This window comes from Gekko japonicus, unplaced genomic scaffold (assembly GCF_001447785.1).
Source record: "Gekko japonicus isolate JY-2015 unplaced genomic scaffold, Gekko_japonicus_V1.1 scaffold1578, whole genome shotgun sequence".
Lineage (NCBI taxonomy): Eukaryota > Metazoa > Chordata > Lepidosauria > Squamata > Gekkonidae > Gekko > Gekko japonicus.
This window is the reverse complement of record NW_015162530.1, coordinates 219,519-230,758: the sequence shown is the minus strand read 5'-3', so window position 1 is coordinate 230,758 and position 11,240 is coordinate 219,519. Positions and strand designations below refer to the sequence as shown.

General features: G+C 48.7%; 1 protein-coding gene across 1 annotated transcript in view; it reads left to right on the top strand.

Annotated features, from left to right (window-relative positions):
- The window catches only part of LOC107106187 (zinc finger protein 91-like), a 30,109-nt gene that overhangs the window by 1,285 nt on the left and 17,584 nt on the right, over window positions 1-11,240 (top strand). The window contains exon 2 of the mRNA XM_015406295.1: window positions 3,366-4,938. Coding sequence (XP_015261781.1) covers window positions 3,366-4,938 — 1,573 coding nt within the window. The remainder of the gene's footprint in view (window positions 1-3,365; window positions 4,939-11,240) is intronic.

Below are 11,240 nucleotides of genomic sequence, written 5' to 3'. Positions count from 1 at the left end.
GAAAGGAGTCTGTAAGCCACTCTGAGACTCCTTTGGGTAGTGAAGGGCGGGGTATAAATCCAATCTCTTCTTCTACCTCACAGGGTGTCTGTTGTGGGGAGGGGAAGGGAAAGGAGTCTGTAAACCACTCTGAGACACCTTTGGGTAGTGAAGGGCGAGGGTATAAATCCAGTCTCTTCTTCTTCTACCTCCCAGGGTGTCTGTTGTGGGGAGGGGAAGGGAAAGGAGTTTGTAAGCCGCTCTGAGACACCTTTGGGTAGTGAAGGGTGGGGGTATAAATCCAGTCCCTTCTTCTCTTCTTCTTCTACCTCCCAGGGTGTCTGTTTTGGGGAGGGGAAGGGAAAGGAGTATGTAAGTCACTCTGGACACCTTTGGGTAGTGAAGGGCGGGGTATAAATCCAGTCTCCTCTTCTCTTCTTCTTCTACCTCATAGGGTGTCTGTTGTGGGGAGGGGAAGGGAAAGGAGTTTGTAAGCCGCTCTGAGACACCTTTGGGTAGTGAAGGGCTGGGTATAAATCCAATCTCTTCTTCTTCTACCTCACAGGGTGTCTGTTTTGGGGAGGGGAAGGGAAAGGAGTTTGTAAGCCGCTCTATGACTCCCTTGGGTAGTGAAGGGCGGGGTATAAATCCAATCTCTTCTCTTCTTCATCTTCTACCTCACAGGGTGTCTGTTGTGGGGAGGGGAAGGGAAAGGAGTCTGTAAGGCACTCTGAGACTCCTTTGGGTAGTGAAGGGCGGGGTATAAATCCAGTCTCCTCTTCTTCTTCTACCTCACAGGTTGTCTGTTGTGGGGAGGGGAAGGGAAAGGAGTTTGTAAGCCGCTCTGGGACTCCCTTGGGTAGTGAAGGGCGGGGTATGAATCCAATCTCTTCTTCTTCTTCTACTTCACAGGGTGTCTGTTGTGGGGAGGGGAAGGGAAAGGAAGTGTAAGCCGCTCTGAGACACCTTTGGGTGGTGAAGGCCGGGGGTATAAATCCAGTCTCTTCTTCTCTTCTTCTTCTACCTCCCAGGGTGTCTGTTGTGGGGAGGGGAAGGGAAAGGAGTTTGTAAGCCACTCTGAGACTCCAAGTGAATTGCGGGGTATAAATCCCTCCTCCTCCTCTTCCTCCTCCTCCTCTTCCTCTTTATCCTCTTCTTCCTCTTCCTCCGCTTCTTCCTCTTCCTCCTCTTCTTCTTCTGTGTTTTCCTACCTAGCCCTATAGAAATAATGGAAATATACATGGAAATATATGATGTTAAAGTATTGATTATTTTACCATATTTTGATTTGTTACGGTACTTTTTCACGTTTCATATTCTTATATTATGCAGTGTCCTTAAAATGTGTTTAACAAATAATGTTTTATGTTTCTCAGTTTTCCCTTTAACCCTTTTCATTTTGTGTCCCTTTAAATGGTAAAATACTTAGATGTCGTCTGTGTGTGTGTGTGTGTGTGTGTAAGATTTAGATGGGATTACTCTTTCCATAGCAGATCAAGTTAAGAATTTGGGAATACGCCTGAGTCTGGCCTTCTTCTTTCAAACTTATCCCTTCACCAGACCCCTCAGACCTAGCTGTACCCATCCATGTTCTCAGAAACACCAGGTTAGACTACTGTAACATCCTCTCGATGGGACTGCCTTTGGAAATATTTCTGAAACTGTAATTGGTACAAAATGGAGCTGCCGTAGTCCTCTCTGGGGTCAGCCACTTTGAACTCTTAACTCTAGTGATACATCAACTATGAGGGCCACATATTTGCTTCCAGTGCTGACTATGACCTTTAAAGTCCTTTGCAGCCTGGGGAATTCATACTTACGGAGTCCCATCTTCCAGTATGCCCCCCTGAGGAACCACTTGGTTCGTTAGACAGTTCCTCCTCACAAAACCAGCTTGGACTCTCAAATGTTTATACCCTAAAGGTAAAGGTTACCTTGCTCAAAAGCCAGTCGAGTCCGACTCTAGGGTTGCGGTGCTCATCTCCGTTTCCAAGCCGAAGAGCCCGCGCTGTCCAAAGACGTTTCCGTGGTCATGTGGCCGGCATGACTGAACACTGAGGCGCACGGAACGCTGTTCCCTTCCCACTGAAGTGGTACCTATTTAGCTACTTGCAATTTCTTGCTTTCGAACTGCTAGGTTGGCAGGAGCTGGAACTAAAGACGGGAGCTCACTCCGTCATGCGGCGCACTCTGGTCTCCACAGCCTGCAGTTCAGCGTCTTAACCACTTGAGCCACCGCAGCTCCTTGTTTATGCCCTACTGGACTCCAAAGTAATTTCTGTAATGCAGACCAACACAGCTGGCTTCCTGAAACTACCTTGCGTTCCTTAGATACCCTCTTTCTTAAAGTGCCCTCCTGTAGGACAGTCCCTTCAGCCACAGCAATGTCATGGGCCTTTTCGGTGGTGGATCCGCTCCTCCAGAATAGGCTACCTGAGCGGGTGAGGGGGAAACCTTGGCATGTTACATTTAGGAGAGCATGCAAGGCAGTCGTATTCCAGAGAACATTTGGCGGAGGGAGAATTCTTTCAGCAGATCTGGCTGTGTTTGTTCTTCCCCTTTCTGTTTGTGAATCCCATGTGTCTCAAATCCTTGTGTGTCTTGTTAAATTGGACTGTTGGTTATTTGTGTCCTTAAAGCCTGGTTGCTAAATTTTTAGCTGCCTTGAGTTTGAGGATATAAACTGGGAGAGAGATTTTTAAAGAAATAAATTCCAGGGTCTTAGGTGGAGCTTTTCCCTAGCTGTCCTGGTATTCAGGAGCTGCGGTGGCTCAAGTGGTTAAGATGCTGAATTGCAGGCTGTGGAAGGTCGGTAGTTCAGCAGTTCGAGACCCGAGTGTGCCGCAAGATGGAGTGAGCTCCCGTCTCTAGTTCCAGCTCCTGCCAACCTAGCAGTTCGAAAGTAAGAAATTGCAAGTAGATAAATAGGTACCGCTTTGGTGGGAAGGTAACAGCGTTCCCTGCGCCTTGGTGTTTAGTCATGCTGGCCACATGACCACGGAAACGTCTTCAGACAGCGCTGGCTCTTCGGCTTGGAAACGGAGATGAGCACCGCAACCCTAGAGTCAGATTCGACTGGCTTTCGAGCAAAGGAACCTTTACCTTTACCTTTTACCTGGTATTCATAATTCCTGGGTTTTGGCCGCTGTATGTCAAAGAGTGTTGGACTGGATGTGCCATTGGCCTGATCCAACATGGCTTCTCTTAACGTTCTAATGGGACTCAAGACCCTGTACACTGTATTCCATTGCCAGACATCTAAAGCCAATCAAAAAAATGATTCTTTAAGGCATGGGGTATATGCTGCTTCTACTGAGTCAGGTGAATTTGTTCCCTGGTCCAGGGCTCTGTTTTTCCTCATCAGGTATCTCTCTTTCTTCCTGTAGGTGAAGGGAATGAGAGTGAGAAAAATAGTGAAGAGGAGGGAAGAACAGCAGCAAAGCAGGAGAAAGGAAGGGAATGTGTTGCTTTGGAAGGTGGCAACTTGCATGAAATTCCAGTCCAAGAGGAATGTCACAAAGGAAATCTTTCTCTTGACCCTGGAGAGACCGTTCTGACTGGTGAACTCTTAGGTAGTAACTCAAGCCTTAGCACATGCGATGGAATAGATAATGAGGAAGACCCACATAAATGTTCCATGAGCGGAAACAGTTTCAATGCAATGCAAATACATGCCTTACAGTCCATCAAACACGCAGGGGAGAAACCATATAAATGCTCCGAATGTGGAAAGAGCTTCACCAAGAGAGAGCACCTTACTTCACATCGAAGGACCCACACAGGGGAGAAGCCATACCAGTGCTCAGAGTGTGGGAAGCGCTTCAGTCAGAGCATAAACCTCACTTCGCATCAAAGAATCCATACAGGGGAGAAACCATATAAATGCTCAGAGTGTGGGAAGAGCTTCACTCAGAGAGAGCACTTGGCGTCACATCACAGAATCCACACCGGGGAGAAACCGTATCAGTGCTCAGAGTGTGGAATGAGCTTTAGCCAGAGCACAAATCTCACTTCTCATCAAAGAATCCACACTGGGGAGAAGCCGTATACGTGTGCAGAGTGTGGGAGGAGCTTCAGTCGGAGCACAGACCTCGCTATCCATCAAAGAATCCACACCGGGGATAAGCCGTATTCGTGCACAGAATGTAAGAAGAGCTTCAGTCGGAGCTCAGACCTTGCGACCCATCTAAGAATCCACACAGGGGAGAAACCATACAAATGCTCCGTGTGTGAGAGGAGCTTCAGTCAGAGATCAGCACTTACTTTACACTACAGAACCCACACAGGGGAGAAACCATACGTGTGTTCGGAATGTGGAAAGAGGTTCAGTCACAGCAATAGCTTTACTTCCCATCAAAGAATCCACACCGGGGAGAAACCATACGTATGCACCGAGTGTGGGAAGAGCTTCAGCCAGAGCTCGGACCTTTCTATCCATCAGAGAATCCACACAGGGGAGAAACCGTACACATGCTGGGATTGTGGGAAGACCTTCAGTCACCGCAACAGCCTTACTTCCCATAAAAGAATGCACACGGGAAAGAAACCGTATACGTGCTCCGAGTGCGGGAAGACCTTCAGTCAGAGCTCAGACCTTGTTATCCATCAGAGAATGCACACAGGGGAGAAACCATTCACTTGTCCAGAGTGTGGAAAGAGCTTTAGTCGGAGTTCAGACCTTGTTATCCATCAAAGAATCCACACGGGAGAGAAACCGTATCCATGTCCAGAGTGCGAAAAGAGGTTCTGTCGGAGTTCAGACCTTGTTATCCATCAGAGGATCCACACAGGAGAGAAACCGTATCAGTGCTCGGAGTGTGGGAAAAGCTTCACTAAGAGAGAGAACCTGAATTCCCATCAAAAAATCCACACAGGGGAGAAGCCGTATGCATGCCTAGTGTGTGAAAAGAGCTTCCGTCACAGCTCTGCGCTTACTTCCCACCAAAGAATCCACACAGAGTAGAAACCAAAGTTAGGCTGCGGTCACACGGAGCATTAGGCATGCTAGAGAGACGGAAGATAGGCGGATTTTCCAGGCGCGATCTCACCGCCACATCTGGGAAGCGTAGAGCTTTCGTGGCTTACCCGAGGCTTCACTCCGAAGATGCGCTGTAAAAAACTAGTACCTCCGAGGTACTAGTTTCCGGAAACCGCGGGGCATGGGCGGGCTTCTGATCGCGTTTCCGGTGGTAGTTCCGCCACCCGCCCATGTCCCCTCGCAAAAAGGTTTTTTCCCCCAAGTCTCCACGGATGCGCACAAGCACCCAACAGAGCATGCACACACTTTAGTTTTTAAAAAACCCACAACCCCGTTTGCCCCGCAGCCCTGCTTCTTTGCAGCGCTGCAGGATTGTCCTGTGATCAGCACCTCCCCCCTAACCACAGGACCTCCACGGGACGTCTGCTCGCGCAACTGCGCGTTATTTTGCCCCGGGGCAAACAGCCACGCTCCCCCCCCCCCCATTTTCCAGCCCGTATGACCGGGGCCATTGAAATGTTCTAAATAAACACATAAAATAATGGTCAGTCAGTCACCTTTATTGGCATGTAATAAAATAATGGTCACAACAAGAACCTTGTTTCTCATCAAGGAAATCACACAGGAGAGAAACTGTGTCTGGACTCTGAGTGTGAAAAGAGCTTTAACTGGAGCTGATATCCCCTGTCAAACTGAGGATTTCCAGGATAGTGAATCCCACACATTTAAAAATGTTTAATGTGCATAAATGACATTATTGTTCGTGGTGATTCTACAGGTTGGCCACACATGACACATAAAGCTGCCTTATAACCAGGCCCATAGCTACGGTGGGGCTTTTGGGTGCTACGCCCCTTTTCTTACAGGCATTGCCCCACAAGAATTTCTCCTGGACATGCTTCTTTCAATAATTTAAAAACATTTTTTAAAGGATGTGCGCTCCTTTAAGCAGAGTGGGGTGCTGTAGTTGACTAATTCCCGCAGTGAGCAAGGGGGTTGGAGTAGGTGACCTCTAGGATCCCTTCGAACTCCGTGTCAAGAAACTGGTCTCCTTTAAGAGAGTTTTTCTGCTTAAGTGTTAGCTTTTTTTGACAAGTCATCACCCCCGCCTGTTGGCTTGTTCTCAGAGTTGTTGTTTAGACTGGCAGAAGCGATTAACTTGCAGCAGCTGAGAACTGCCATCTAAAGTGGTGGACAGCTTGCAGTTGAGAGATCTATCCTGGTCACAGGTTTCTGTTGGCTAAGTGGCTTTTCTTACTGCATTGAGAACTTAAGCCCCCCCAGAAAAAAAGTTGCCCCACAAGCCACAAAATCCTGGCTACAGGCCTGCTTATAACTCAGACTGGCAGCGGCTTCCAATGGTCTCAGGCAGAGGGAGGTCTTTCACTTCACCTACAACCTGATCTTTTCAGCTGGAGATGCCAGGGACTGAACCTGGGACTTTCTGCATGCCAAGCAGATGCTCTACCACTGAGCCAGGCCCTTCCTCAACTAAAGCATTTTGTAGTTTAAACTTTTAGTGGGTTGTGGTTTTCCTCTCTTGCATATGTATTTTTGGAAATGAGGCAATGAGCACCCAGATATCACAGATGTGTCAGGAAGTTTCGTTTCAATTTAGAATTTAATGGTGACTTTGCATTGAGGGAGGCTTTGATAACCTTTCGGGGACCTAGACGGGCACTTAGATGGGTATCCCAAAGGAACATGCCTCGTGGCTAACCGCATAGAAGTCCTTTGTATCTTTCTGCCAAACTGATGTGCAACAAAAGTTTTGTTCATTCCTCCTCCTTCCATGGTTGTTGTTAACTGGAACAAACATGGGTATCCTTTTGAGAGCCAGTTTGGTGTAGTGGTTAAGTGTGTGGACTCTAATCTGGGAGAACTGGGTTTGATCCCCCCACTCCTCCACTTGCACTTGGCTGGATGACCTTGGGCAAGCCGTAGCTCTGATAAGAGCTGTTCTTGAAAAAGAGCCGTTTCTGTCAGAGCTCTTTTATTCACTGGTCTTTATTCTCTTATTCTGCACGTGCTTCTTTTTTCAGGTTGTCTTAAGTGGTAACCTTTCCCTATGCCTCTATCTGACCACTTTCTATCATTTGTAGTTTTCTTCTTCTTCTATGATTCCACCGGTTGTGTGAATAAAGCCCTTCATAGTTATTCTTCAACCTTTGCGTGTGTTCCAACTTAATACCCTGTGACCAGCTCTAGATTTAAGCTTATTATATATCTCCAGTTTGGTGTAGTGGTTGAGTGCGTGGACTGTAATCCGGGAGAACCGGGTTTGATTCCCCACTCCTCCACTTGTACCTGGCTGGATGACCTTGGGCAAGCCGTAGTTCTGATAAGAGCTGTTCTTGAAAAAGAGCAGTTTCTGTCACTCTCAGCCCCACCTACCTCACAGGGTGTCTGTTGTGGGGAGGGGAAGGGAAAGGAGTTTGTAAGCCACTCTGAGACTCCCTTGGGTAGTGAATGGCGGGGTATAAATCCAATATCTTCTTCTTCGGGCCTGTCAGCTTGTCATCAATATCTGGGAAAATTCTAGAGCAGATTATTAAATGCTCTGTCTGTGAGCACCTTGAACGGAATGAGTTAATTGGTAGTAGCCAGCATGGGTTTATCAAGAATAAGTCATGCCAGACCAACCTTATCTCCTTTTTTTGACAGAGTTACCAAAATGGTTGACACTGGCAGTGCTGTGGATATAGTGTATCTAGATTTCAGTAAAGCATTTGACAAAGTTTCTCATGATATCCTTGAGGATAAGCTGGTAAAATTTGGGCTGGATGGTGCAACCGTTGGAAGGATTCATGGTTGTTTGAAAAATCGTACCCAACGAGTGCTCGTAAATGGCTCTGCTTCTACGTGGAGGAAAGTCTCGGGTGGAGTGCCGCAGGGCTCGGTCCTAGGTTCTTCAATGTTTTTATAAATGACCTGGAGGAAGACATAGAGGGGATGCTCATCAAATTTGCAGATGACACGAAGCTGGGTGGGATTGCTAATTCTGAAGAAGACAGAGTCAGGATTGCAGTCCAAGGGACTTCTCCCCTGGAGAAGGAAATGGCAACCCACTCCAGTATTTTTGCCAAGAAAACCCCATGGACGGTATCAACAGGCCATATGAATAGTCAGCTTTAAATGAAGATTGGATAGATACATGGAGAAGAGGTCTTATCAGTGGCTACTAGCCATTGTGACCCAAGGGAATCGCCATGTTCACAGGCAGTCAGCCTCTGAATCCCAGTGGCCAAGAGGCAAAATCTGGGGAAGGCCTCGGCCTTTGTTCTGTTGTTGACCATCCAGAGAAACTGGTTGGCCACTATGTTAGTCTGGTGTAGTGGAGCCAGTCTGGTGTAGTGGTTTAGTGCGTGGACTCTAATCCGGGAGAACCGGGTTTGATTTCCCAGTCCTCCACTTGCAGCTGCCGGATGACCTTGGGCAAGCCACAGTTCTGACAAGAGCTGTCCTTGAAAAAGAGCAGTTTGTGTCAGAGTTCTCTCAGCCCCACCCACCTCACAGGGTGTCTGTTGTGGGGACGGGAAGGGAAAGGAGTTTGTAAGCCGCTCCTTAAGACACAATCTCCTTAAGACACAATGCTGGACTAGATAGACCATTGGTCTGATCCAGCAGAGTTTCTCTTATGTTCTTATGGTGGTTGTTTGTTTGTAGTAGGCAGTACTTATGGGAACGTATGCAAGTCCCTTGAGCTACAGAGGTGGCAAATGGGATGGATTTCCACTCCATAAAAACAAAAGGTTATCTCAAGGAACCTCTCACAGACACCCTGCTCTTTGCAATGGAGATGGCAGGTCTCTTTGTGAAGGCATAACTTGTCAGAAATCAAAGCTAGAAGTATCCTTTCCTGTTCCCCTCATTTCTGGAGGATTGTGGGAGTTGCAGTGCCCGAAACAAAGGGAATTGGAACGTCTTGGCCCAGGTTATCTCTGGGGAATCCCTTTGCTATGCACAATGGAAGTGAGAGCTTCGTGGAACATGTTGGAGGCAGCACAGACTCAGAAAGTGGAAAATATCTCTTCCTTTACAAATTGAAAAGGGGGTTTAAGAACTTCTCTATCAAAGTTAGTTTGGTATATGGGTCAGGATGTCTTCCTAAGATGTGGGGGATTCAGGTTCAAATTCCCACTCTGTCCCGAACACTTGGTGGGTGAGCTTGGGCCGGTCACACTTTCTCAGCCCAGCCTACCTCGCAGGGAAGTTGTGAGAGTGAATTGGAAGAGGAGAAAAGCTGCCTGGGTCCCCACTGGGGAAAAGGGCAGGGTGGCTCAAGTGGTTAAGATGGTGAACTGCAAGCTGGAAGGCCCGGTAGTTCAGCAGTTCGAGACCTGAGTGCCGCAAGATGGAGTGAGCTCCTGTCTCTGGTTCCAGCTCCTGCCAACCTAGCAGTTCGAAAGCAAGAAATTGCAAGTAGACAAATAGGGACCGCTTCAGTGGGAAGGTAACAGCGTTCCGTGCGCCTTGGTGTTTAGTCATGCCGGCCACATGACCACGGAAACATCTTCGGACAGCGCTGGCTCTTCGGCTTTGAAATGGAGATGAGCACCACAGCCCTAGAGTCGGATTCGACTAGCTTTTGAGCAAGGGAATCGTCACCTTTACTTTAAATAGGTACCACTTCGGTGGGAAGGTAACAGCATTCCGTGTGCCTCAGCGTTTAGTCATGCTGGCCACATGACCACAGAAACGTCTTCAGACAGCGCTGGCTCTTCGGCTTGGAAACGGAGATGAGCACTGCATCCCTAGAGTCGGATTCAACTGGCTTTCGAGCAAGGGAAACCTTTACTTTAAATAGGTACCACTAAGGTACCACTATTAAGTTAAACCTGTTAGTCAGTGGCAGAGTACAAACTGTTTCATGAACTGTGCCTTGGACAGCTGACATGCTCTCTGAGCAAGGATTGTTTGGGCGCTTTTTTGTGGCGTTATTTGTTGTTCAGTGTGGCGTAACAGCACCTCTTGGGGGGGGGGTCCCAATTCCTGATGGGGGGGCTGCCGGGAACCAGTGCAACCTTCTATTATAAGGAGTACCGCCACCTTTCCTTTTTCCTTTTGCAAAATGAGCCCTGTGAAGGGTTAAAGGGAGAGAGAGCTCCGCAGCCCTAGATAGGCAAAGGGGGGAGGAGGGGAGGCATTTCCTCCTCCTCCTCCCCCCTCTGCAAAAAAGCGCCTCTGAATCTTGGGGGGGGGGATCTTCTGCTTGAAGGGCTCGGTGGGAATCTGGTGAGCACAAAGAGGCTCTGGGGGAGGGAAATATGGGCGGGGGGCTGCAATGCAAGACCCAAAGCAGAGAGCAAGGGCGTGTGTAGCAGGGGGTGAAAGGGAGTCCCCCCCCCCGTTCATCCTTCCCTCTCTTTGGTGCCCCGCCCCGCCCCGCCCCGCCCCGTTCTCCTGCCCTAGGGAGAGCCGCTTGTCCCCTTTGGGCAGAACTGCGTGGTTCCTGCAGCAGACCTGAGCGCAGGATCCGAATACGGCACCTTTGGGGAATGGAGGAAGTTATTTGGGGCGGGGGGGGAGGAGAAGTGGGGGGGGCTGAGGAGAGATTTGGGGAGGGGCATGGGGGCGGAGGGAACTGCGAAAGGGGGGGCACAGGGACTGTGTCACTGGACCCTCAGGAGACAGAGACAGAATCTGAAGAGTGTGCAAAGGAGGAATTTCGGAGGAAACCCACTTTGCTTTGAGGGAATGGTCGAATCAGGAGGGCCAGCTTGGTGTAGTGGTGAAGTGCTCGGACTCTAATCTGGGAGAGCCGGGTTTGATTCCCCACTCCTCCACTTGCAGCTGCTGGATGACCTTGGGCAAGCCGTAGTTCTGACAAGAGCTGTTCTTGAAAAAGAGCAGTTTCTGTCAAGAGCTCTCTCAGCCCCACCTACCTCACAGGGTGTCTGTTGTTGGGAGGGGAAGGGAAAAGGAGTTTGTAAGCCGCTCTGAGACACCTTTGGGTAGTGAAGGGCGGGGTATAAATCCAATCTCCTCCTCTTTCTCCTCTTTCTCCTCTTTCTCCTCCTTCTTCTCCTTCTTCCTTCTTCTCCCTTCTTCTCCTTCTTCTTCTCCTTCTTCTTCCTTCTTCTTCTTCCTCCTTCTTCCTTCTTCTTCCTTCCTCCTCCCCCCACAGGTGATTTGCTCCGGGTTTTGATGCTTTGGGGGATTAATTTTTCCTCCTTCCACACAGCAGCACTTGGGCCCCAATGCTCCCTCTAAGCTGTGGAGTCCTATGAGCAAAAATTCTATTTTGTGAGCTCCTGGCATTAAAGTTGCGAGTGAGCATTTT